Raw genomic sequence first — 26831 nt, 5'->3', positions numbered from 1 at the left:
ATGGGAGCAGTGGATAATTCTGGCTGCCGCAATCATGATGACAAAAAGTTCTTAGCAGTCATAACAGAACAGTGTAATGTCATAAAAGTATAATTACAATCAACAGCTGGGGTGTTAATGTTGATAGAAGCCTGACATGTATTTCACAGCTCACCAACCACTTCATCAGAGGCCAAATTATATGTAATAAATAAATTGCTGTGTAAATAATACTGATCCCTAGCAAGATGTTGAAACAACAGTAATGGACAGCACCACGTACTGAATCCACCAGCATGTTATTTCATAAATTGACGCGGCTAAAAGCGTGTTATTTGCACTGTAAGACTTTTATTACATAATTATGGCCTCCGATGTGAGGGGGCCGATGAACCAGGAAATGTGAGTAAGTCGTCTGTCAACACTGACACCGTAGCTGCTGCTCACAATTATGTTTTTATGAGGTTACCTTGTTCTGTTTTGACTGCAAATAACTTTTGTTTTTTGAATGAGACATATAAATCAAATATTAAAAGCTAAGTTTTATGTAAGCCCTATTTACTTTACTCCATATAAACCCTTTTTTGTTGTTTTGCAATAACCTTGTGGTTATATGCTAAGCAACAACTTGAAATAAAATGTTGAATCATTTGGTGAAGCCAGCTTTAATTCCAATATATATTTATCATGCCCAATTTATATTTATCATGCCCACCCAAACAGAGAGACTCTTAGCTGGTACATAACCGTAACATACCAAAAATAATGCTCACACTGAAAATAACATTCAGGGGTTTGCCTTTTGCTTAATTAGTAAATAGCAAAAACAGATGAATGTTCACAGTCAGGCACATTTCCAGGTACGTGACCTGGAAAGTGTTCATGGAAATGAAGGTTGGCGGTATATACTGTAGCTATTACTAATAAGCAAGCACAAAATCCCCTCTGCTTAAGATTTATCAGTGGATACATACATAAGCCTCCTTCACTATCACTAGATCTTTGTGATGAGACAACGTGAGGCCAACATGTAGTTGTGTTATAAAAAGAAGATGCTAAAAAATATGTCTTATTCTCTCACTTCACACTGCAGAAAAAAAATGCAGGGTTTTCTGGAGCACAGGAAAACGTAGAAACGGACGTTGAACGCATCCTATATTACTAAAAGGATGTGTTCACACTATCAATTGGAACGCGCACACAACACACATGGACTGGACAATTTTTCCGAAATAGAATCGAGATCGGGCCACATAAACTGGAAATGGGATGCAAAGGAAATCGATGGTGTGTTTCCACTGGGCTTGTCTCACATTCACCTATCAGATGGATTTGGTTCTGCTGCCACCATTCGGTCCACTGCAGAGGATCAGAGAGCAGAAGAAGCATGGGGCACCTTTTTGGTTTACAAAAGACCAATGGGAGTCCTGCTTCAACAGGGAAACATCCCATTGGTTCACATGGATCAATGAGAATCCTCCTTGTTGCTAGGTAGGGTTTTTACAATCCAACAGGGAGCATCATGGCTCTTCTCATTTCTGATAAGTTTAAGGAGGAGCAACAGATGGCAGCGGAATGCAAACAGCCAGTAAGGGGATGATTTCAAAGATGACATGCATCCTGAGCAGATGTGCTTACCGCTCCATTTCTGTTTCTGCTGCATTTGCAGTGCCACGTGAACCTGGCTTTAGACTGCCCAGGCATGGAGGTTCACTGCAACTGTTTAACTCGATTTCACACCAGCACCCTGTGCAATGCTTAAAATAGGCTTCGGACATACCCCAGGCAATGCCTGGTAACATAGTTTATGGCAGCAAGCCAAATTCTAAGTGAGGCTCTCTATTCCTCACTTCCTGTGGCTGAAATATGGATTCCAAGAAACTGTATTGAAAAATACAATTCTGAGCATGCTCACTGCTACACAAATGTCTCCCAGTGCATCATTGCTTAATATATGGTAAACACAGGAAAGGTTTGGATCAGCACCCATCAAACGTAGGGAGAAGCGTGTGCCCAAGCTTATGGCGTTCCACACCACTGGAGCCATTAGTTCAGTAAATCCACATGGAGCAGGCACCAACGATGAAAATAATCCTCTCTTTATTGATCACATTGATTAAAATCAGCAGTGATATAACAACGACAGACCGCTGTTTCGAGCCATGGGGCTCTTTATCAAGTTGTCAAAACTGCAAGTTTTGACAACTTGATAAAGAGCCCCATGGCTCGAAACAGCGGTCTGTCGTTGTTATATCACTGCTGATTTTAATCGATGTGATCAATAAAGAGAGGATTATTTTCATCATTGGCGCCTGTTCCATGTGGATTTATTGCTTAATATATGCAAATTAACCATTGTTACCCTTAGAAGCTAAACACACCTCCAGAACCGCTGGAATGCAATGACATGTCAGCTTGTTAATTTGTACAGAGCCATAATAACCCAACATGCATACAGACTGTTTCAGATTGGTTGATCCTCATCAGTGCATGGCATGGGTTCATTTGGCTCTATGCAGTAGGGCTTGTAACACCGAGAGGTACAGACCAACCAGCAAGCTCATGGTGAACCAGAACTCATTGGAGTGTGTAAGGGGCTACAATGGTCCTAAAAGCCCCCTTACTAAAATGCTAAGAAAAACAAAAGTTTGCTTTCTTAAAACAGAAAGTATTTGCGATAATTCAGGTTGGAGTGAGCTTGAGATGTCTCCCAGTGCATCACTGCCGAATATATGCAAATTAACCATTGTTACCCTTAGGAGCTAGACACACCTCCAGAACCGCTGGAATGCAATGATGTGTCAGCTTGTTAATATGTACAGAGCCATAATAACCCAACATGCATACAGACTGTTTTCGATTGGTTGATCCTCATCAGTGCATGACATGGATTAATTTGGCTCTATGGAGTAGGGCTTGTAAAAGATAAAATTGTAGCAAACCTGCTCCTGCTAGCACAGAACTGGATAATACTCATCTCTATCTTATCCAAGTGCCATGTTTAAGCTGCATGTGATCTCCTGTGCTATGCTTACAGTACCTGATTATACTGTAATTACACTGCTTTTACTGATAGTATAATAAACTGCCATTATCCACACTTTCTATGTGATGCTTTTTTTCATTGTAGATGTACAGGATATTGTATACCCGAAAATAAAAGGTGTTGAAAATCCTGTAGTGATAGAAGTAGAAATAGGTATGTATATTTAACGTCTTATCAATATGCATGAACTGTACTGACATTTTTCAACTTTTTTATAAGTTAATTTAACCAAAAAATTAAAGGTATGACTGGATGATAAAACTATGTAAAAGCGCCTAATTAAGGGCATGTTGTTGTGTTCAGTAATCACTGATGTCGAATAAACTGGAATTTAGTTATGGTTAATTTGCAAGTTACAGCAGCTATACATCAAGCCATGCTTTGCTCTGTACCCAGTACACAGACTGCGAAGCAGTAAATTTGGGTGCATGCGGCGCCGGTAAGTGGACTAATTTTTTCGGTAATTGGGCACCAGAGCGTAAATTTGGGTGCTGCATTGTCTATCGGGCCCATGGCAGCGCCCGAGAATTTGTGTTTTTCCCCTTTGTGGAAGCGTGTGTGTGTGGGGCATTAGGCAGGTAGTGTGTGTGTGTGGGGGGGGGGGGGAAGGGGAGGGGCGCGGGGGGTAGGCATTAGACAGGTAGTGTGTGTGTGGGGGTAGTGTCTAGGGTTAGGAATTAGGCAGGTAGTGTGTGGGGGGGGGAGTTTAGGTTTAGGCATTAGGCAGTTAGTGTGTATCCCTTGGGCTGCTGCCGCCCAAACCCTGGGCCTTTGTGACCTTTCCAGAAATCCAGCCCTGATAGCACATTAGGTATAGGGAACAGTGAATAGTAATTGACGATACAGCGATTATTTATATTATTATTGTATCTCAGAATAAAAGTGCTAATAAAAAATGCTAATGCAAAAGTGACACCAGTGCTAAATGTCAGATGGGCAAATCATAATGTTATATACAATATATCACATGAAAAGTAGTATAAATATTGTCATTAGCAGCAATGACAGAGTTAATAGGGAGCGAAAAAGGGGGGGGGGGCTTGCATAAGCATGAACACTGTAAAGTGCTAAATAAACAGTCCTGTTTGTACCAAACAAAGGAATCCAAGGAGTGAAAGAAAGAGCCATAAAAAGGTCAAGGTCATGGTGTGAAAGGCTGAGAGGGGAGTTTGCCAGGAATAAGGCTTTTTCATTCATCCAGTTCCATTAGGAGTGGAGGAGGGGCCATCAACAGCAGCGGCACGGAGATGCCTCGCAGACAGCACTAGGGAGACTTCCCCACCCATCTATGCCTTTGATAGGCTGAAGATGGTTAGGAAGACAGAACCAGAGAGAATGCTATGACAGCGGGCTAGGAATGCTGCAATGATCGTACAGCTGCCACCTGCTTTCAGCTGATCATGATGCTCTCTCTCTGTTTATATATTCCTGCCCATAGCTGCCTGCAGCTATTGTGGAGCAGGGCAGGCGGCCGCAGATGGGTCTGGCGCTGAACACAAAAGCAGCAGCACACACAATGCACAGACAGATGGCAGGCGATCGCCTGATCTCGCTATCTGCACAGCAAACTTACATTTGCAATTGCTTTCAGGAACTGCACCAGCCCAGCCTGCTGCCAACCTGCCCTTGCTCCTGTGGTGCCCTAGGCCATGGCCTAATTGGCCTGGACATAAATCTGGCCCTGTATAATACCATTGGTTGAGTATATTTGCATTATTACCTTTTAAGCAATGCACATTGCCTGGCTGTACTGCTATTTCACTGCCTGTAATACTTTTAGCCAGGGACCCTGAACATGCCTGCAGATCAGAAGTATCAGGCAAAAATCTGATGAGATTAGCCACATGCTTGTTTCAGGTGTGTGATTCAGATACTACTGACTATAAAAATGAGTAGAACTGCCAGGCAACTGGTATTGTTTAAAAGTTAATAAATATGGCAGCCTTTATATGTCTCTCACCTTGGTTTCTTTTTAAAACGGATCCGAGATTAAAAACTAACTATAACATGTAACTTGTCTATATACGACTAACTATAACAAGTAACTTGTCTATATATGACAGCAGCCATGTTGTTTGTAAACATTACACAGGGGCAGGCTTATTTGCACCATCAGCACTCAAACTGAAAAGAACCTAATTCCCCCTCCTCCTCCTCCCTCCTTCCCTCTGCCTCTGAAATCTCTGGCTAGTAATACCTCCCCCTCCTCCTGCCCAGACTGAGCTCCCATGATCCCTTGCTACTGCCAAGGCTCTCTGAAAACTGTGGGTGGGGCTTATTTAGTTTATAGGGAATTAGAGTATTAAAACAAAAACAAAAAAAGTATTTGGCTTGAGGAATGCCCTATAAACTATAGGAAAGGAACACAATTATGCAATGAGTAAAAGTTCATCTCGGATCCACTTTAAGTGTCTTCCAACAAGACAGGGTCAGCTTTACAGTATTTTAAGCAAATTGGACTTCATGGTTATGGTAATCAAAAGTTAAGTCATCATTTACAGGTTTTGAAAATAGCTTTAACCATGGGATATACAAACTTTTACTTCCTTCCTTCTCGGTAATAGTGTCAGGTTTTCCCAGTTCCCTTGGACCCATGGCATGCTATGTTCCCTGAACACCTACACCACCATGTGCCATTGCTGGGGTTAGTGAGGTAGAATAAGGTGGAGGTATATGTTGTGCAGTGTTAGGCCGAGTTCCCACGATAGCGCAAATGCAGCCTATGTTTAAATCGTCCTGTGTAAATGGCCCCGTGTGAATCCACTGTTGCTGCTCACACTGGCCACAGTGTTTCTGTCGCAACCTGTCTGCTTACGTGTCCACCGGTAATGCCGCCGCCACCGTCAGGTAGCATTTTTTGTGCGACGGGAAGCCTAATGGGTATGGACACTGCCTGTTCTCATAGGCTTGAATTGCGTCTGATTCTTGTATATAGTGTTTTTAGCTGTAGTGTGAATGGTCCTTGCCCTAAAAACTGGCACGGATGCCTTCACAGTTTTGGCAACTCAGGTCATGTGATAAGCCCCTATTTTGTCAGTAACACATTTTTCTCTTTCTTTGCGGCCCTATTTTCCAATATTGTGGACAATGTTTTAAGCCCAATTTATTTCTCATGCAGGACAAAATCAGACTATAATATGTGAGGCTTCTGTAGTTAATGATCTGAACACATTTTACTGGATCCAAAAAAAGAGTAGCAGTAGCGATGATCTTGAAAGTCTTTTGGATGACTGTACTGATGTCATAGACAAAACATGCACCAAGCGAATCCGGTAAGTAGTATAATGTTCACTTGGTACAATACGAGCAATAGTGCTTAAAAATCTCCAGCATCTGGTGACATCCAGTTATTCAGTTATCCAGCATCTCCTGTAACTGCAGTGGAAGTCAGTCTGCAGCCAATCCCTTACTACTCTAGTTAATGACAATCCCCCTTGGTGCTCTATTATAGCTCTCTTACAGTTGCCACTATAGAGGCGACCATTGACATTCATCCAGATGCAGCACCCTATGTCTTTCACTCCTTTGTTATGCATTTAACAAATTAACTTTCTGTAACATACATTTATTTATTAGTTATTGCATTTATAAAGCGCCAACATATTACGCAGCGCTGGACATTAGTTTAGGTTACAGACAATATTTAGGGGTGACCTACAGCAATATGACAATACAGGAATACAAGAAAAAACAGATCACGCAGCACAGTATGAGTACAAGGTAATGCTTAGTCAGTCACTGGATGGAGCATGGAGATTAGGCAAGTTATTTCTAACGTGTCAGTTTTGTTTTTATTTACAAACAATTTAGTGTCTATATAAGCCTTTTATTTGTCAGTGATCCAGGTTCTCTATATAATAGTAGGTACAAAAGAGGTGCTAACAACAGAACAGCTTAAAAGGAAGGTAGTGGTGGGCTTACCTTTAATTAGCAGACATAAGCAGTCTATCTCAAAAACAGTTTACTTAGACAAAGACTCCAAACGTTTGTCTAAAAAAAGCTGTTAAATAATAATATAGAAATAAAAAATAATAGACCACTTCTGTCTTCTAAGTTGAGGTAAGTCCACCACTACCTCCCTTTTAAACTGTTCTTAGTGTATTTTAATCTTGTTGGCACCTATGTTTTACCTACTATTACATTGCCTACATTCCACCCTTGGTGGATAGGTGCTAGCTATTTCTTGTTTCCAGACACTAGATCGCGTTTGTTCTCCTCACCTATCTTTGCTGTGGTTGCCTTTGAGGTAAGCCCTTGTTTGTAAATAGAGATGGCCCGAAACTCCGATTTTCGGTTCACGAACCGCGAACGGGAACTTCAGCAAAAGTTCGGTTTGCGCGAACTTTCACGAACCGAATAGACTTCAATGGGGAGGCGAACTTTGAAAACTAGAAACAATTATGCTGGCCACAAAAGTGATGGAAAAGATGTTTCAAGGGGTCTAACATCTGAGTTTTTGCATGGATGAGTGGGATAGATACCAAAAGTCCGGGGGAAAAATCTGGATTTGACGCAAAGCAGCGTTTTAAGGGCAGAAATCACATCGAATGCTAAATTGCAGGCCTAAAGTGCTTTTTTATACCCTCATGGCATACATATTTAAAAAACCAAGTTCCCAAGGTAACAATATATGTTGTTTCTTTCATATTCTGTCACTTTTTCTCTTATTTTGGTACAGAATATGCAAAATTTTAATTGCCTTTGATTTAATTTGTCACTAAAAAGAATACACAGGACATGGGTCTCAACCCTAAAACTTTCTAAACTCTATTCTACTACTTATCATGGATTCAATGTTACCAAATATGTCTCTTGTAGTTTTGCTAAAACTTTCACAAATTTTATCATAATTTTTAAAATGACTTTTTATGTTGGATTGAGGTTGTCTGTACCTATTTTTTATGTGATGTGTATCCAAGCTTTTAGACCCACCAAAATATATTCTACAACTCGTCATGGGTAAAGGGAACCAGAGACGTTGGGGGAAAGCTGGTATACATACCTGGGGCTTCCTCCAGTCCCATGCACACGGATCGCTCCCACGCCGCCGTCCTCTGCTGCCTGAATCCGCCGTCGTTGCCGCGAGTCGGCCGGCAGATGCGGCCAATTGTCCGCGTCCGCTGGAAGTGACGGGACCCGGTACCGCCGATACAGGAAGCGGAGGATGGCGGCGTGGGAGCGATCCAGGCTTATGGGGCTGGAAGAAGCCCCAGGTATGTATAAAAGCGTGTTCTTTTTTTATCACCGCTCCTCTCTGGTTCCCTTTAAAATGATACCACATGTGCCTCATTTATTAACAAACTGGTGGTGCACTCTCCAATACATTGGGGCCTAGGTTATAAGGGTACAAAAGCGCAGGTTTCTGCTGAACCGTAAGGAAAGGGCCCGAAACTCACCAGCCCTGAGCCCCCTTAAACTCCGTACAAAGCCTGAAAATTTGGGGCCGCTCGGCCATACCGTTTGGCAGAAACCTGCGCTTTTGTACCCTAAAAAACCTAGGCCCCAATGAAAGCCTATGGGAGATTTTAGCACATTTGCACCCCCATAACTCTGGTTTGCAGAGATTTAGGGAACCCAAAATTGGAGTGCAAGTACAACAATATGCTTTCTACCTGCATGCGAAATGTCGTGAGCTTCAGACTTTGCTAATGGCCATGGTGGTGATTTACGTTCGTCACCGGCACTATTGCCAAAAAAACAAGCTTTTGTGACCCTAGGCTATGACCTCTTCAGCCTAGGGGCCCCAAACTCACCAGTCCTGAGCCCCCTAAAAGTCCCTACAATGCTAGAAAATTTGCCACTGCTGAGCCATCGTCCTTTGAAGAGATTTGAGGTTTTTAACAGTGAAATAGGAAGCCCAATACAAGCCAATGGCAAAATTCAGCATTTTTGCACCCCCATAACTCTGGTTGGTTATCACCCGCCGACTTTAGCAGTTAATAGCAAAGGCCCCTTACATCCTAGCAACACCAAATTTGCAGGATATGTTAAGAAGATAGCAGGAAACAATATTTTTTAAAAAAATTAAACATTTTTATTATTTTTTATGTGCTGAGTCTGGGAAATCTGAAAAAAAAAGGATGTGGGGTCCCCCCTCCCGAGCTCTCTGTAATCCCTTGTCCCCCATTCAGGCTGGGATAGCCAGAACGTGGAGCCCCGGCCCCGTGGGGCTTCGCACCCTGAGCTATACCAGCCCGCATAGCCTATGGTATGGGGGGGGGGTTCAGGGGGAGAGGGGCAGGTAAGCCTTCCCCTCTCCCCCCGAGCCCTTGTCCAATTCATGGGCAAGGGGCTTTTCCCCACCTCCGGTGCCCCAGGAGGAGGTGGGGGTGATGACTCCCTGGGGGGAGGTTCATGGTGGAATCTGGGAGTCACCTTTCAGAAGGGGACCCCAGATGCCCACCCCCCTCCCAGGAGAAATGAGTATAGGGGTACAAAGTACCCCTTACCCATTTCCACAAAGGGTTAAATAAAATAAAAACACGACAACGAAAAAAGTCCTTTAATGTTCTTAATTAACCAGAAATACTTACCTGTACCTTTAAAAAAAGTTCCCACGCCAATATCCTCGGAAATGTCCCGCGGCAACAGTATCCTCTAATCCTGCGATCTTCTGCCCCCAAATAGCAGAGAATGCGTCGCATAGGACGCATATCTGCCGGCTCCTGCTGTCCTCCCCGCCTCCTCACCTCTCACCCTCACCTAGCCTGGCACCTGGTGCACCCATGGGTGCACCAGGTGCTAGGCTAGGTGAGAGTGACAGGTGAAGGCAGATGGGGAGAGACAGCGGGAGCCGGCAGCTATGTGTCCTGCACAGGTTGCATCCTAAGCTATACTAACCGGTTCATGAATGATCCGGTTCTTTTTACTGAATTGAATCGAATTAATTGGCTGTTTTTACTTTGAAACTTTAAAATCAATTTTCTCAAAAAGGATAAAATATTCCTCTTGTTCCCACTGTTCTTCTTAAAATTCCCAGCAAAGGTGTTTCTAGCTTTTAAGGGGATTTTACTATTAACCGCTAAAGTCGGTGGGCGTTTAATTTTCCCATGGTCAGAAGTAGAATTTTAAAATCTATTTTCTCAAAGAACAGACGTCCTTTAAGTGGTTAAGTAACTGGTTATTTCTACATACTACACTATATTGGGCTCTTGGTTTCCCTTTTGTGTTTTGCCAGCAGTTTCTCCATGTGTTTGATAAGGTAAGTGTAAATTCCTTCCCAATCAGCAGCTGATATATAATTGCCCACAAGAAATGTTTACCTTATAATTGAATAGATCATCAGGGATGTCTGTTTGGCTGATATTGAGGTGAAACCCCTCCCGCTGTGTGATGTCAGAGCCATGGAAGGTTTTTTTTTGTGTATGAACCTCATTGCATTGTGAGATATAACAGCTGTTCCAAATGCCAAGCAAGCAGTATTTCCCTCTATATATATTTTAGCCTATCACATTGTTAGTGGGTGTGTTTATAGAAAAAGGGCAGTTTGTGCTGTCCATTATTTTCATGGCTGCCAGAGGTAAAGATGATGACCTGCAGACTACAGTAGATCAAAACAACATCAATTAATTCCAGGGCGAGTATCAATATTTTCTTTATCTACCTTCTGGTTTTTTAACTTCTCTCTTTGCAATATATTGATTTATTTTTCCCCTACTACTATATTTTGATAAAGTACCTCTTTAAGAACTGGTTGATTGGGATGGGGATTTTTTCTTACAAATAGCATTGAAGATGGGATTAGCTTGGATCCTTTAAAGAGAATCTGTATTGTTAAAATCGCACAAAAGTAAACATACCAGTGCGTTAGGGGACATCTCCTATTACCCTCTGTCACAATTTCGCCGCTCCTCGCCGCATTAAAAGTGGTTAAAACCAGTTTTAAAAAGTTTGTTTATAAACAAACAAAATGGCCACCAAAACAGGAAGTAGGTTGATGTACAGTATGTCCACACATAGAAAATACATCCATACACAAGCAGGCTGTATACAGCCTTCCTTTTGTATCTCAAGAGAGCATTATACACAGGAAGTGTGCATAGAGGGGCCAGGAAAGGGGAGATGCATCACAGAACCACAACACTGAAGAACTTGGCAGCCTTCCAGACACAGGCTGACAAGTCTGACAAGAGAGAGATAAGTTGATTTATTACAGAGACTGTGATAGTGGAAAGTGCTGCAGTAAGCCAGAACACATTAGAATAGCTTTTGGAACTTGTAGGATGATAAAAAACAGGATGTAATTTTTGTTACGGAGTCTCTTTAATGCTGAAGATTTAAAAATATGATCTTTTCTTTTGATCTGAATGAAGTGATCTTTAAAAATGTCAATGTTGACGGGAACTTTAAGAGGAAGAAAGGAGGGAGAAGAGCAGTACAAATCATGGAAACCCCCCTCCAAATGGGCCTCCCTCCAACCTCCTTCTCTGCCTCCCTTTGGTGACATCTGCCAGGGGTCAGAAAATAAGTATGGTGATCATAACCTTCCCACCCGTAGTAAGTATGGTCACAAAAACACTATTCTGGAGGATGGCAGGCTCTTGTAGGAAACCAAAAAGCACAGGGAGACCGGGAGCCTGATCTGGTGTATTATCAAAGGGACACCAGAGTATATGTGTAGCGAAAAGAAATATACTCACAATATTGGGTTGCTAAGTAAGCAACCTCTCTTCTAGCATGTGAGGAAGTACCGTCCTCACTCGGCCTTGCTTCCGATAGCGGGGTAGGTCACAGCTCCAGGCAAAAGATAGGCCACTGGGAAAGCTTCTGAGTGTGCACTCCCCGGTATAGGGGTGAAGGAAACTGGGAAAGGGTAGGCAGCGCCCGTGGACGTGTATCAGTAGTTCTTATGGGTACTATAGTAATTGAAGTAAGGTACTACATTTCTACCTTATAGTAGTGAGACTCACACCTAAGGTAGTGGTAAAAGCTTCTCAAATTTTATTAGGGCACAAATGACAACGCGTTTCACGGCCACAGCCACTTCCTCAGGTCTATAGGTGTGCCTGAAGTGTCACGTCTCTCTCCTGAGCGCCAGGAGAGAGACGTGACACTTCAGGCACACCTATAGACCTGAGGAAGCAAGTGGCCAAAGGGTGCCTCCTACCCTTTCCCAGATTCTGGAGGATGGACTGCTGAGGGAATGTAGTATGTTGGGTGTACATGAAATAGGGGCGCTGGGACATTTCAGTGCCCAGGTGTAGCTGATAGTAGAATATCGGTATTTTACAGATATTCAACAGGATTTTTTGTTGGTAAAGTACTGGTAAATGTCACCAATATATTACTGCAGCAAAACGTAACCCTATTCTCACATAGAACCCTCTACAATGGCATACCTCAACGCCCCACACCTAATCTTAACCTCCCCCCCAAAGCCTCACCTTAACCACACCCCTGGATGCCTAACCTAACCCCCTGCCAGCACACCTAACCTTAACAAATCCCCCGCCACCCAAAAATTTGGGATTCAACATAGGCGCCTGTATAAATAGCAGCTATAGTGTGAAATTTTGACACCTGATAATTAGTGGTCAGCTGGGCGACCTGCAATGCAAAATATGGCTACAGATAGTGGGCACTGCACCAGATATTTGCAGTCGTATTTTGCATTGTGGGTGGTGCCCATATTTCATACTATATACAGGCACCTATGGCGGCACCCAAACTTTTGCCTCCAAGCTTTTGTATGTTGAGCCCCCCACAGCTCTCTCCACTATTGTGGTTGCAGGGGCTACCCTATATAATATATTTGATACACCCTTGCAGAAGAAGCTGCCACAGTTTAAACAGCTGTGTTATGTCTGATACACACCATGCAATTTCCCATCAGATAGACAGGTTTGAATCGATAATTTCTGACAGGTTTGATCTGATTACCCATTGTTTTTCTGATCAATTTTCCAACCACTTCTATACAAAACTGATCAGAAAAACGATCGAAAAGCAGATCGGACCTGTTGGAAATTATTGATTTGACTCCTCTATCTGACGGGAAATTGCATGGTGTGTACCAGGCATTAGTGATAATAATTGACATGGACCACTGTGTCAGAAAGGGGTAAGTAGGGAGGAAGACTGTTTGTGGTTTTTATGGGACAGACGTTAGGAACATATTTAGTTGTTCTACTTATGAAGATAAAGAGGTATTTCTTTTAGTTTATCATAATAATGTAATATGCACCATGATGTAATAATGTAATATGTACATAATGTAATATGTATCATTCATGTGAATTGTGATTTATAATTATAGGTCTGCTTTCCTATTTTTTACAGATTAAATGAAGAAATTTTAGTAATAGAACTGTATGTCATAAATATAAGTGCTGATGATATTAAGCACCCATATGATTGCATTTTAACAACTGCAGATGGTACAGATACAAGGAAATATGTTTTAAAATTGAAAGGTAAGCTTATAGAATATGAATGTATAAGTGATTGCAGTGAATCTTATTAATAACACAATACAATGGGCAACATAGCTTTATAGTATGTGTTCCTCTTAATAATTTGATTTCATTAGAGGGTCTAAGTCATTGATTATTGTAACACCTTGTTTAATAGGTTTTAAGTTAGAATTGTTGTGGGTTTGTCAATAGCGAAAGGTGAAGGATAGTGGATGCAGTGGAGCAGCGACTTGTTAGTATTAGACAGAGGAACACTGCAAACATTGCTAATTGCTAGAAAAAAGCATTTTTTTAGTCACCAGGGTCTTTCTCCAGGCCCCTGTAATCTTTCCACTCCCTCAATGTTCTTCTGGTCCAATCTGCTATGCAACTGTGAAGACCGCAATCCAGCTGGGTTGTGGGACACTGCTGTGTATGCACTGTTCTGGGCCGTGCACCTCCTTCATTGCGCTCCCGTGGCTGAGGGTATTCTGTGCAAGTGCAGTTAAGGCCTTACTGAACTGCGCATATGCAGAACACTCCTGGCATTGGGAGCATGATTGGGGAGGCGTGTGGTGGGACCACGGTACCAAGCTTCATTGGAAACCTCTTCATGCTGGATTATTAGTTCTCATCATAGTCTGAAAAATAGAAAGGAGATGTCTCTTTGTCTTACTAAATGCTTTTCGGTATAATAAATAATTTGATAGCAAGAGTGATAAAGTAAAGAGAAAAAAATACCATTCAAACCGAATTCAAGCCCATACATACTAGTTGGAACTAGTATATATGGGATTAAACTAGAACATTAGTAACATATCTCACATTTTTATTTCCATTTTACAGGCTGAATTTTAAGATTGAATTCCAAATGACAGTCTGGTGTAAAATCTGATGGATTCAGCTGAAAAACAAAAGTAATGACCCTTTGTAGCTTTCTGCAATAAAACCCTATCAGCGGTATTTTCTCAGCCATATAGAAATGTTTTGACTATTTCCTTTACAGGACAGTGGGCTGCAATTGACTTGCTGTTCGAATGCCTCATTGGCATAGATAAAAATACTGGTTTTTTTTATAAATGCAGTTAAATAGAAAGGGACTTCACACAATTTATTAGTAGTACTAGTACTATATGCACCTATGTTTATATAATGATATCACATGTCAATGCAGGTACCTTTTAATAAACCAGGAGATGCTTGGGTTGGAAGGGGTCAAACTTGTCTTTGTGTCCACATTTTTAGACACTGTGCACCTCCTACAGCGGTACAATGCACACGTTTTCCTACAGTAGCTCAATGATTGTCAATGTGAAAATGCACACGATGTGAGAAATTATGCTGCACTGCAAAGTTCTTTGCGACATGCAACATTTTCAGTTAAGTATAAACAATCCCATTGTTCTATATTGGTTTTAAGTGCAAATATGAACTCACATGATGGAAAAGGCATCAGTTTTGGCAAATTTGATCCATTCCGTGCCTCAATAAATCAGGCCCCTAATATTGTTAATATTTATAGTGATTTAGATGCCTAGAAAAAGTTTGCATGAACCAATATACATCCTGTGGAGAGAGAAATGCTAAATAATATATTTTCTAATTCAACAGATAAAAGTTGGGGTATTCCTAGAGGTGTCTTTACGACTTCAATCATTGCATCTATATCTTCCTTCATTTCCATAGTGTTTCTTTTTGGCCTGTGCATCTACTTCAGAATAGAAATTGTTTTACTGTACCGGAAAATAACAGGTCTTGATGAGACCATTGGAGGTAGGTTTCATAGCTGTGAGCTTTATCACTTACCTTTTCATTGATGCAAACAATAAAATGTAATTAAAAAGATATACATGCACTTGCCGGATTGTACACTATTAGTAATCCCTTTTTACGGTAGCAGGAAAAAAGGGCGCCGGCTGAGGGTGGACGAAAAGGGCACCGCCATAGACTTTAATGCAATTATCGTTAACACGGCGAAAAAAGCAGAAAAAAGGGCGCCATGATAAATATTGTTAACAACATTAGAACATTATAGTTTTTGAAGTATGTTATCGTTTTAGAAGCGTTATAGTTTTTGTCATATTATTTCGTTTATATTTACAGATTTTACAGATTTTACATTATCAAAGATATTATTGTTTCTACGTGTAAAAAAGGGCATTTCTACAGAGGGAGTCGTCAGAGTTAAGCACCACCAGGGGGGTGGTTAGTGTTAGGCACCACCAGGGGGGTGGTTAGTGTTAGGCACCACGGGGGGGGGTTAGGGTTAGGCGCCACCAAGGGAGTGTTTAGTTTTAGGCACCACCAGGGGAGGGTTCTGTGAGGGTAGGGTTGGGTTAAGCTGTATTGTTGAATTACGTAACAATATTTAATCTTTATATATATCTTTTTGTTATTATTTCTCTTCTGTATTTACGGAGGTTTTCAGTCTCTAGATGTGCAAAGCTGGCAGAGACATACCCTAAAAGACTGGCAGCTGTAATCGCAGCAAAAGGTGGTTCTACAAAGTATTGACTCAGGGGGCCGAATAATTATGCACACCCCACTTTGCAGTCATTGATTTGTAAAAAATGTTTGGAATGATGTAGGATTTTCGATCCACTTCTCACGTGTACACCACTTTGTATTGGTCTTTCACGTGGAATTCCAATAAAATTGATTCATGTTTGTGGCAGTAATGTGACAAAATGTGGAAAACTTCAAGGGGGCCGAATACTTTTGCAAGCCACTGTATAGCACAACACTTTAGAAAGAATTGACTCTTGGGTGCATGTGAATCTACAACAACTTTAATGAAAAATTACTCATAGTATACAAAATTACCATATCAATTATAAAATCCCACCCTAGATATAAAAAAATCCCCACATAAAAGTTGGCAAACTCTATAAATATATCTATATAAATGATGTGAAATAGGTGTTTCAAAGGACTGGGGACTGCAGCCCCTATTTCACATGCATTTAAAGAATTTGGCCAACTTTTATGCAGAGATTTTTTGATATCTAGGGTGGGATTTTATAATTGATATGGTAATTTTGTATACTATGAGTAATTTTTCATTAAAGTTGTTGTAGATTCACATGCACCCAAGAGTCAATTCTTTCTAAAGTGTTGTGCTATTTACAATTCATGGGGCCACCCAAATAAGCTTTGATGGGGCCTCCCCAATGTTCATACCCCTTCCCTTGCCTCCTCTTGGTGCCCTTCACAGCCTTGGGGCCCATCTCACAGGGGTCATAAAATAAGTTTGTCCTTCATTGTCTTTATAGCCATACACAAAGTGTGGCCACAAAAAACATCTGATCTGAAGGATGATCCCCTGTATTGGAGGGAGGGAAGTTAGTTGGGGTTCCCACATCTCTGCCCCCCGTCCCCTCCTGTGAGGGGTGGCTCTCCTCTAGTTACCCCCTGATTTCAGGAAAAGTGTTTTGTTTTTATAGCTTACAGTATAATTGTGTGGGTAATCTAGTAGAGCACAGGGGAAATGTTGGCTGCTGTTTCTGCTTTAAGTCATTCTAGTTACATATTTCAGAAAAATGAATGCCGTTTCTGACTTTAGACGCTGCGGGAGGTAACAGAGCCATACACGTCAGGAGAGAAGAGCAGGATATGGAATTCACTCCATTTCATCTATCATATGAAAGCTATCATCATCAGTTTGGTTTGCCTATGTTTATGACACACATATTTTAACTGCAAGTAATTCATGAATCATGACAGTCATGGGAGTTTCAACTCTATAAAAGTTATTGTCCTCGTTATAGATTGCACTTCCATAAGAGGTAGAGATGGCTAAAAATGAAACATGCAATACAGGCATCAGACTTGATGATTCAATACACAATTGCCTTTTAGTTTCTATTCTATCACGGATAAGTAAATAATTGTACTTAGCCTATATGGTGTTGCTAAAGGCTGGAAAAATAGGCAATTTTTTATGAAGGGCCACTGGACTCCTTTGCTGCAAACAGCAGTAATTACAGTACAACTGTAACGATTGTGGAATTCTCTCCGTGGTCAGCGCACAGGATGTGCGCTGACACTGCGGAAATCCTCCACAAGCGTACAATTTGAGAGAACCCAGCAAAAGGTGCAACGCACCTGTGGAGGGAGATTCCTGTTGGCAGATGGAGCTGTGGAGTGCAGAGGAACAGATCCTCTGCCCTGCCACAAACGCCAGACAGGAATTGTACGAAGGGAAGAATGCAGGGCAAGATAGCCCTTAAAGAGAGAGAGTAAAGCGATAGTGTATGTGTGTCCACCAATCTAGTCGCCAACCAGCGACGATGAACACACAACCATGAAAATTAGGTGAGAAGGCAATCGCAAGGGATAGCGATTGCTAACAGCGACACAAGACTGAATAAGCACAGAGGAGGACTGTATGTATGTCCACCAATCTAGTCGCAAACCTGCGACGGTGGACATACAACAGAGGAATCTAAGTGAGAACGCAATCGCAAGAGAAGCGATTGCGAATGAGAATGAGCACAGGGACAGAATGTATGTGTGTGCACCAATCTAGTCGCCAACCCGCGACGGTGCACACACAACAGCAGATACGAAGTAGTTACGCAATTGCAAGAGAGGCGATTGCCAGAGGTGACACAAGGCTACAGCAAGACAGGGCACGAGAGTAGCAAAGGCACAGCAAATCATACAATGAGAAGATAAGGAAAATAACAAACGCTAACTAAACACGAACACCGCACTCATTCGCAACAGCGAACGCGTTTACAGCGCGATCTCCGCATGTTAAGCACAACAGAGACAAGCACGCCTAACTAACCACCGACAGACAAACACGAAACAGAGGACGCGAGCGCTTGCTTAACAGTTACCTCACCGAGCCTCCAGCAAGCGTTCGTATCAGACAAGACAGATAAACGGAAACAGGAATAAGTGAGATATACGATCCACCGCTCTTCCGCCAGAGCGAGTGCGATCTAAATAGGGAGACAGATTTAGCAGGATCCACTGCTCTTTCCGCCAGAGCGAGTGTGATCCAAGTAAAGCAACAGAGCTAGCAGGATCCACTGCTCTTTCTGCCAGAGCAAGTGCGATCCAAGTAAAGCAACAGAGGTAACAGGATCCACTGCTCTTTCCGCCAGAGCAAGTGCGATCCAAGTAAAGCAACAGAGCTTAGCAAGATCCACTGCTCTTTCCGCCAGAGCGAGTGTGATCCAAGTATAGAAACAGAAGGAGCTACTAGTGGCAACCGCTGCTCTGGTTAGCACCCAACAGACAGAACAGGCAATACAAATATACAACCTGACTGGACTAGAGGGGTGTCTAATACAGCCCCCCGATATACTCTAAGTTAGCTAACAATCCAACAGAGAAGGCTGACACTCCAGGAGTTTGTTTACAAACCGTTATGACCAGCGAAGCCTTCTGGTCAGCAGCAGGCTTTTATACTGCCAGCCCTCCAATGAGACAGCTGAGCAATTTGCATGTATGCAAATTCCTCAGCAAAGCAACTCTGAAAGTTGCAAGATGAAGCCAGGTCTCTTTTCCAGAGACCTGCATCTCTCAGACATAAGGAATGGTCAAACAGCTGGCTGCCTGTGCAGCCAGCTGAGCGGATCATTACAACAACATAAACACATGGCTTTAAGTAAGTCTTGTTTAACCACTTGCCGACCGCACACTCATAACGTGCGTCGGCAAAGTGGCAGCTGCAGGACCAGCGACGCAGTACTGCGTCGCCAGCTGCAGCCTAATTAATCAGGAAGCAGCGCTCGTACGAGCGGCTGCTTCCTGTCAAATCACGGCGGGGGGCTCCGTGAATAGCCTGCGGGCCGCCGATGGCGGCTCGCAGGCTAGATGTAAACACAAGCGGAAATAATCTGCTTTGTTTACATTTGTACGGCGCTGCTGCGCAGCAGCGCCGTAAGGCAGATCGGCGATCCCCGGCCAATCAGCGGCCGGGGATCGCCGCCATGTGACAGGGGACGTCCTGTCACTGGCTGCACAGGACGGATAGCCGTCCTGTGCAGCCCCGATCACCGGGGGAGGCAGCAGGTAGGAGAGGGAGGGGGGAATTTCGCCGCGGAGGGGGGCTTTGAGGTGCCCCCCCCCCCGCCACCCACAGCAGGCAGGAGAGATCAGACCCCCCCAGCACATCATCCCCATAGGGGGGAAAAAAGGGGGGCAATCTGATCTCCCTGCCTGCACCCTGATCTGTGCTGGGGGCTGCAGAGCCCACCCAGCACAGATCAATCAAACCAGCGCTGGTCCTTAAGGGGGGGTAAAGGGTGGGTCCTCAAGTGCTTAAAGTGTACCTGAGACAATAAAAGTCTCAGGTTTTATACTTACCTTGGGCTTCCTCCATCCCATTGAGGCTGCTCGGTCCCCTGGGACGCTCCTGTCCCCTGCTGAAAGGCCTGGTACTCTGGTTGAGTCACGCTTCCTCATGCATGCAGTAGTGCGCAGACGCAGAATGCTCCTGGCCACGAGAAGGCAACAGCTGCCTGTGCACATACAGAAGGGGAAAATATAGAAAGAAACAACGAGTACCATAACTATTTTCAATAGAAAAAGTATTTTTATAAAATAGATTCTTAATCTGACAAACAGATATTTTTAATCTGACAATGATGTCCTTTTCAGAAACATTCTAAGCTAAAACAGCACCACTATTTTTATTTTTAACCATGTTCTGTATTATTTGTAATGATTGCAGACCCTCACAACCCCTTTCAGAAACTTTTCGAGGACATGTGTTGGAACAAGATTTTCCATAGACTGCTATGGGTGTATAGTTTGTCTGACAAATGGCATAAATGTGCCCATTTATGGTACAATATATTACTCAGCAGGGCCAGGCCGAGGCAGAGGCGAGAGAGGCTCCAGCCTCAGGTAGGAGGGGGAGCATAAGTCACTGAGCTATCTTTTACCTACTGTGTTTGAAGCAGAGAGAAATAAGGAAAGGGCCGGGGATACATGGAAGTGACTGCAAGCCAGATAACTAAAGATTAAGGTGTTAGGGAGGTTGTGGGCCCTGTGGCTCCTCTTAGTCTAATAGCAATCAGTGTGTGACGGCTGGGTGGGAGAGATGAAGGGGCGCACTTTGGTTTCTCAGCCTTGGGTGCTGGAGGACCTTGTGCTGGCTCTGTTACTCAGATGCAGTCATTCAATAAGATTATCAGGGTGGTAAGTAATGGGAAGGTAATTATCGAGTGTGCGCCAGGGGGGGCTGATAAGGTTTTTGTAACCTGAAGCAGCACATCATTTGTGGCCCTCCCCCAGTCAGAGGCCCCTTCTCACATACTAATAGGAAGCCAAAGGTGCCCCCCAACAACAAAAATTAGCCCTCCAGTGTAAGTAGGTAGCCAATGATGCACACCTCCGCCCCCCCAGTACAGGTAGCCACCTTCAGTATAGGTAGCCAAGGTGTCCCCCCAGTATAGATAAGCTACCTCAGTATAGGTAGCTAGGGCTTCCTCCAGAATAGACAGACACCCCCCAGTATAGGTAGCCAAAGTCCCCCACCCTTCCCAGTGTAGGGCCTTAGTGTCAGTGGGTGTATGTAGCTTCCTGCTGCCTCCCCATTCCAGACACTCACAGACCTGCAGATCAGCAGTAACCCGAAGAGAGGAGAGCAGCACACAGTAACTCTGTGGCACACTTCAAATGCAGGAAGTAAGCAATGACCTAACATCAACATCTGAAGCGCACTCCGTGGTCACTACGCCAATCTCCCCTCTGTTGCCACTGAGATCTGTGTGTGAGTGATCAGGAGGCAGTGGCAGCCATACATAAGTCACAGACATGGCGGCCTAGCAGTATGGGAGGCCCCTGCTGTAGGTGAGGCCTTAAGCCACTCATTCGTTTGTCTGGGCCTTGCTGCACCCCTCTTGTTTACTTAAATGGGACAATGAGGGTACCTTCTCTCTTCGGATTTGATTGTAAAATCCAACATTCCGATTGACAAAGTTCTGTAGTCCAATCGATCATAGAATCATTTCAAGTTGATTTTCTCTACAGATTGCATGGTTTTCTGTACAATTTGATCGTAAAAATCAGATTAAATGATCTCTAATGATGGTGTCATTTATCCAAAAGGTGAACTGAAGGAATACTTTCTTATCTGGGTCACATTTACATATTTGGGCTCGAAGGCTTAAAATCACCCAAATATTTGCGCTTATTACTGGTTTATGATGATAAGTAGATTTCATTATACAGTCACTACAGCTCAGAATGTGTTGTGTCTGTTTCTCAGATTCTAAAGAATATGATGCCTACATTTCATTGGAAAGTCATTCCAGCCTTCAAGGAGAAGAGAGAAAATTTGCATTCTGCACACTTGCTCCAATATTAGAGAACTGCTTTGGTTTTAAACTATGCCTTTTTGAGAGGGATGTTATTCCAGGAGGAGGTGGGAGCTATTTATTATTTATTTGAATGTTTGGTGTATTTTTCTCAGCATCTTTCCTACAGTATGGTTTTCTGTTCCTTGCATTATTTTATCTAAATCTGACTAAATCTGACTTCAGACAACCAAGTGTAGTATTCTAACACTATCCCACTCATTTTTCATATACTATATATTGCACCATCATCTTTCATGGGACAAATAGATATATTACAAACAGTTTACACAAACAAGGGCTGTGCAGATCAAAACATATTGTATAGCACAATTTGTATGAATTGGGTCAGTCAGCAAATACAGTGTATGATGATACAATAGGAGAGAAGGCTCTGTCCATTCAAGCTTACAGTCTGATGGGTGAAGGGAGTAGCACAGAAGGTAAATGGAGGCGGCGGGGGTACAGTAAGCTGTATTTGAGACTTGATGGCGCTACAAGCTTTATGCTTATAATTCATTAATAAACATACATGGCCTATGACTTATAATATGCTTCCTTAACCATTTAAATGCCCTGGCCGCTTAATCTGATTTTAAATTAACAGTGGGCAAGGCAGCTGCAGGCGGCTATTCTTGAGCTGCTTCTCTAAGACTAATGAAGAGTGGGTGCAGGTAGCTTTTTATATTTACCTGATCTGGATGCAGAATCGGCCTCCTCTTCCACCGACGAGCAACGCTGTTCCACTGACATCCTCCGTCAGGTCCCGATCACATGACATGTGTTAGGAACCAGAGGGAGGATGTCGGCGGTATAGTGCCACTTGCATCATTTGCTCCCTATGCCCACTTTGCATTAAGCTTAAGGAGGCTGGCGCCACAGAGCATCTCTTTGGCTGCAGACTGCAGTAGTATATGAATGTCACATCTGAAACAATCACGTGGCTAATCCAGTCAGACTTCAGTCAGAAACATCTGATCTGCATGCTTGCTTAGGGTCTATGGCTAAGGGTATTCGAGACAGAGGCTCAAAAGGCCAGCCATGCAATCGCCATTGTTTAAAATGAAATGAATACAGTATGTCAGCTTCCATATCCCTCTGAGTTCAGGTGTTCAAATACTTCAAATACATGCAATGATGGGTGAAATTAATAGAAGGGCAAATACTTTTTCACATTTTAGTTTGTTCCCCCATATGTTCTCCTTTACTTCTATTAATTTCATCCTTTCCTTACTTCTCAAGTTCTCCTCATGTTTTCCACTTCCTTCCTGTTTCCCTTGTTTGATTCCTTTACATACAAGAAGATTTTTTTTTTGTTTTTTTACATATCATGAATTATGAGTTTGAGTTTACTTACTGTATCTTTCTTTGTACCAAAAGCATTTCATTTTATATTAATTTGTTATTTGTATTTACCTATTTAGTGGTACAAATGCACCTCTGTGTTACTGCTATTTTCGTAATGCTGTGTTGGCATAGTTGATGCAGACGCTATTATAGAAAATTGATATATTTTTATAAAAACATTTTTTTTTTCACAGCTATAGCTGACGATATACATGCATTTCTTGAAAAAAGCAGGAGATTAATCATTGTCATAAGCAAAAACTACACTTCTGGTAAAGCAATGTATGAGTTTGAAAGTGGGTTGCACAAAGCAATGGTGGAGCGGAAGATTAAAGTTATTCTGGTTGAGTTCACACCTCTGAGTGAGCTAAGTGTTGTACCAGAATCTCTGCAGCTTCTAAAGACAAGAAACAAAGTCAGATGGGAGGGGGCGAAGTCTCATCCTCTCAATTCAAGATTTTGGAAGAGAATCCAGTATCTAATGCCAGCCAAGCCAACTAAAACAAGCAGTGATTTTCACAGCCGACAGAAGAAATGGACATTGATATGATGTTTTGGCTTTATGAATAAATAATTGATAAATCAGAATAATTAATTAAACAGAAATTTGATTAGAGTTGAACTTCAGATAAAATTGTATTGTAGTTGTGGGTATTGTTTAAAGGGGTTTAAGGTTTTGGTGAATGGGGTTGAATGTGAATGAGATAGATGATTAACTGTGCAGCTAAAGAAACAAATGTACAAACTTTTCCCCTTTTATACTCTTGTCACTACCTATATAACTGATCTTTGCCACCACCATCGTTATTTACTGCACATGTTTTGAAAAAGTACTCTACCTACTTTGTGAATTACATTACCACTCTCAACTGACCTGTCCACCAGCTGACAGGACAGGAAGTAAATTGTACTGCAGCTCCAAGCACGTTTCTCATATGCAAAAATGTATCATCCTGGTTTAAATTAGAATTGACCTTTTTTTGGTATAACATTTTGTGTTAAGTTGGGCTTTAACACAAAACAAACCCTCCTCTTTGCTGCAACCCATCAAATAGCCCTAACCTGAACCTAGCATTAAACCTTAATTCCTCCCCTGTCAGGAGCCCAACCCTAATATTTTCCTTTGAGAAGCATATTTTTATTGTGCCAGTAATGCTTTGGAAAATGTGCTATGCTGGGTGCTTATTCCAGAAGTAAGTACTTACTTCCACTCCTTCTTCAATGTTTTCATTATTTTAACTCCTTCTTTAGCACCACCTATCGTTGATGATAATAGTATCTAAAATCCTTATGATGATCTATTGTGTTTAACATTTCCATGCTATCTTAACCTCCAGAAGTAAGAGAAACCCATGCTAACAAATTGTATTTCAGTTGGAGAACAGAGGCGCCAGCAGGATAAAAATGGATAAAACCTTTAAAATTTGCTAGGAGGAAGCGGTGGACTTACCTCCAGAAAGCAGACACGAAAGACTGTCTGAATAGTAGCAATCACATTTATTATATAGTACCCCAAAAGTGCAGTGCAATGCGTTTCGCAGGCAACGCCCGCTTCATCAGGCAATAAAGTGGGGACAAACAGAAATTCGGCAATAGCAAGTATAGCGCCTATTGCCGAATTTCTGTTTGTCCTCACTTTATTGCCTGATGAAGCGGGCGTTGCCTGTGAAACGCGTTGCACTGCACTTTTGGGGTACTATATAATAAATGTGATTGCTTCTATTCGGACAGTCTTTCGTGTCTGCTTTCTGGAGGTAAGTCCACTGCTTCCTCCTAGCAAATTTCAAAGGTTTTATCCATTTTTATCCTGCTGGCGCCTCTGTTCTCCTACTGCTATACTGTGTCCACCCCTGGCGGAGGGGTGAGCTACCCCTTTTCTGATCTACAGAGAGCGACTTCTTATCCCTGAGTGAGGACAGGTCTAATCTCCCCACCTGTCTATACAGTGGTTGCCTGTGTGGTAACCCATGTTTGTGAGTATACTCTTCTCACTGATCATCTTTACTTTATTGATACTTAACATACTACACTATATTGTGCTCTCGTTTTTTCCAAATTTTATTTCAAGTCAACTTTCCTTTCTGGCATTAAAGGAGTACTGCTCAACTCCCCCCATTGTGTTTATCCCTGACATTCCAGTGATCACTTCACAGCTAGGTCTTCATAATTTCAAAAGGAATGTTGCTTCATTATAACAGTGATATGGCTTCCTGCTGTCAATGCTGTTTTAGTCAGTGTTTCAATGAATTTCCCCTGTCAATGTACCTAATCCTAAGCAATTCCCTTAATGCTAGATCCCCCTCCTAATGCTGACGGTGGACTTCCCTCCTTGCAACATTAACCCTAAACTCTTCTGATATCTGATTCTAACCTACGTCTAACTAACCAGCCCCTAACATTCGCCCTTTCCTGAGGCCAAAACCTTAACCTCTTACCAGTAGCATAACTAAGGAGCTTTGGGTCCCAGTGCAAGTTTTACAGAGGCCCTCCAGAGCTAATACCGGGGCCTTTGGACCTCTGGTGCGGTCACAACCTCTGCATCCCCCATTGCTACACCACTGCTCTTTGCTAGTAGTGTGTGGCAATCCTTTCTGCTTCTCTTGCAATATATCACAAGAGCAATGTTGTAAATCTGCTACTGATTTTCTTGCCTATCCTTAATATATAAGTATTTAGAAATGCATCCGTGTCATTTTGTAATTTTGACTTTTTCCCCCATTCCAACACACTGTCAGGAACTAAGGAACTAAGTCTCGCCTGACAGTATCTGCATCATATACCTCAAATCCATACCTTCTATCAATATCATCCAGCCTTTCTGCAAACTGTACTTATATTGTGAAAAGGCACATGTGTTTTCATACTTACAAATTAATTATCCTGAACTGTAATAATATTTTTACTTTTTTATGTAACTTTGAAGTTGTAATATGTATTATATAATATATAATAATGAAATAAAATATGTATGAAGTATTATTGATCTGATGCTGTGACTCTCTAAAGTCCATTCATTCTTACCATTTTGTGACAGTTAAATTGGACAGACTAGCAAGTAAAATTACATCATTGGCCACAACGGGTTGTTTCTTTAATTTCTGTCTTTTTTTGGTACTGGGTATGCTGGCCGAAATATAGCACCGTGCCAGAAGCGAGTCATGACTAGTGATACAAATATTAGACTGGGCCAGCTATTGCTTCATACTCAACATATGATCTGCTCTAAACAACCCTTGACAACTGACCTTAAAGGCATATGGGGGCGGCCATATTTTTTTCCTTTTAAACAATACCAATGAGCCTGGCATCTTGCTGATCTTTCATGCATCAGTAGTGACTCTGGATAACACACCTGAAACAAGAATGCGATAAATGCTGTCAAACTTAAGTCAAACATCTGATCTGCATGCTTGTTCATGGTATTTGACTAAAAGCTTTAGAGGCAGAGGATCAGCAGAACAGCTAGGTAAGGTAATTGTTTAAAAGGAAACAAATATGGCAGCTTCCATATGCCTCTTAGGTTAGTTGTCCTTCAAAGCAGATCTGAACTTACTAAAGAAATGTGAAAAAAAACAGTGAGGGCTCATTCACACTATGAAAACATGTTGCTATATAGTGCAGCCCACTCTGAAGTATTGAATACAGTACATTGCACATTACCAGGGAGATATTGCACTACTGTAATTGGCACATTTAACACAATAACCCACGGTGGCGTAGTGGTGAGCGTGTCTGCGTCGGTTTCCTCTG

At 42.3% G+C, this 26831-nt stretch overlaps 1 protein-coding gene across 1 annotated transcript; it reads left to right on the top strand.

Moving 5' to 3' along the window:
* Positions 1-24200, top strand: IL18R1 (interleukin 18 receptor 1). The gene is made up of 7 exons (XM_068266021.1): positions 1-73; positions 3110-3178; positions 6144-6297; positions 13304-13437; positions 15028-15189; positions 21647-21802; positions 23276-24200. Exons 1-7 carry the CDS (start codon positions 1-3, stop codon positions 23629-23631), a joined length of 1104 nt encoding a protein of 367 aa, XP_068122122.1. The 3' UTR covers positions 23632-24200.
* Positions 24201-26831: the final 2631 nt, after the last annotated feature.

The sequence above is a fragment of the Hyperolius riggenbachi genome, chromosome 2, assembly GCF_040937935.1.
Source record: "Hyperolius riggenbachi isolate aHypRig1 chromosome 2, aHypRig1.pri, whole genome shotgun sequence".
Classification (NCBI taxonomy): domain Eukaryota; kingdom Metazoa; phylum Chordata; class Amphibia; order Anura; family Hyperoliidae; genus Hyperolius; species Hyperolius riggenbachi.
This window is presented reverse-complemented; position numbering and strand designations above follow the sequence as displayed.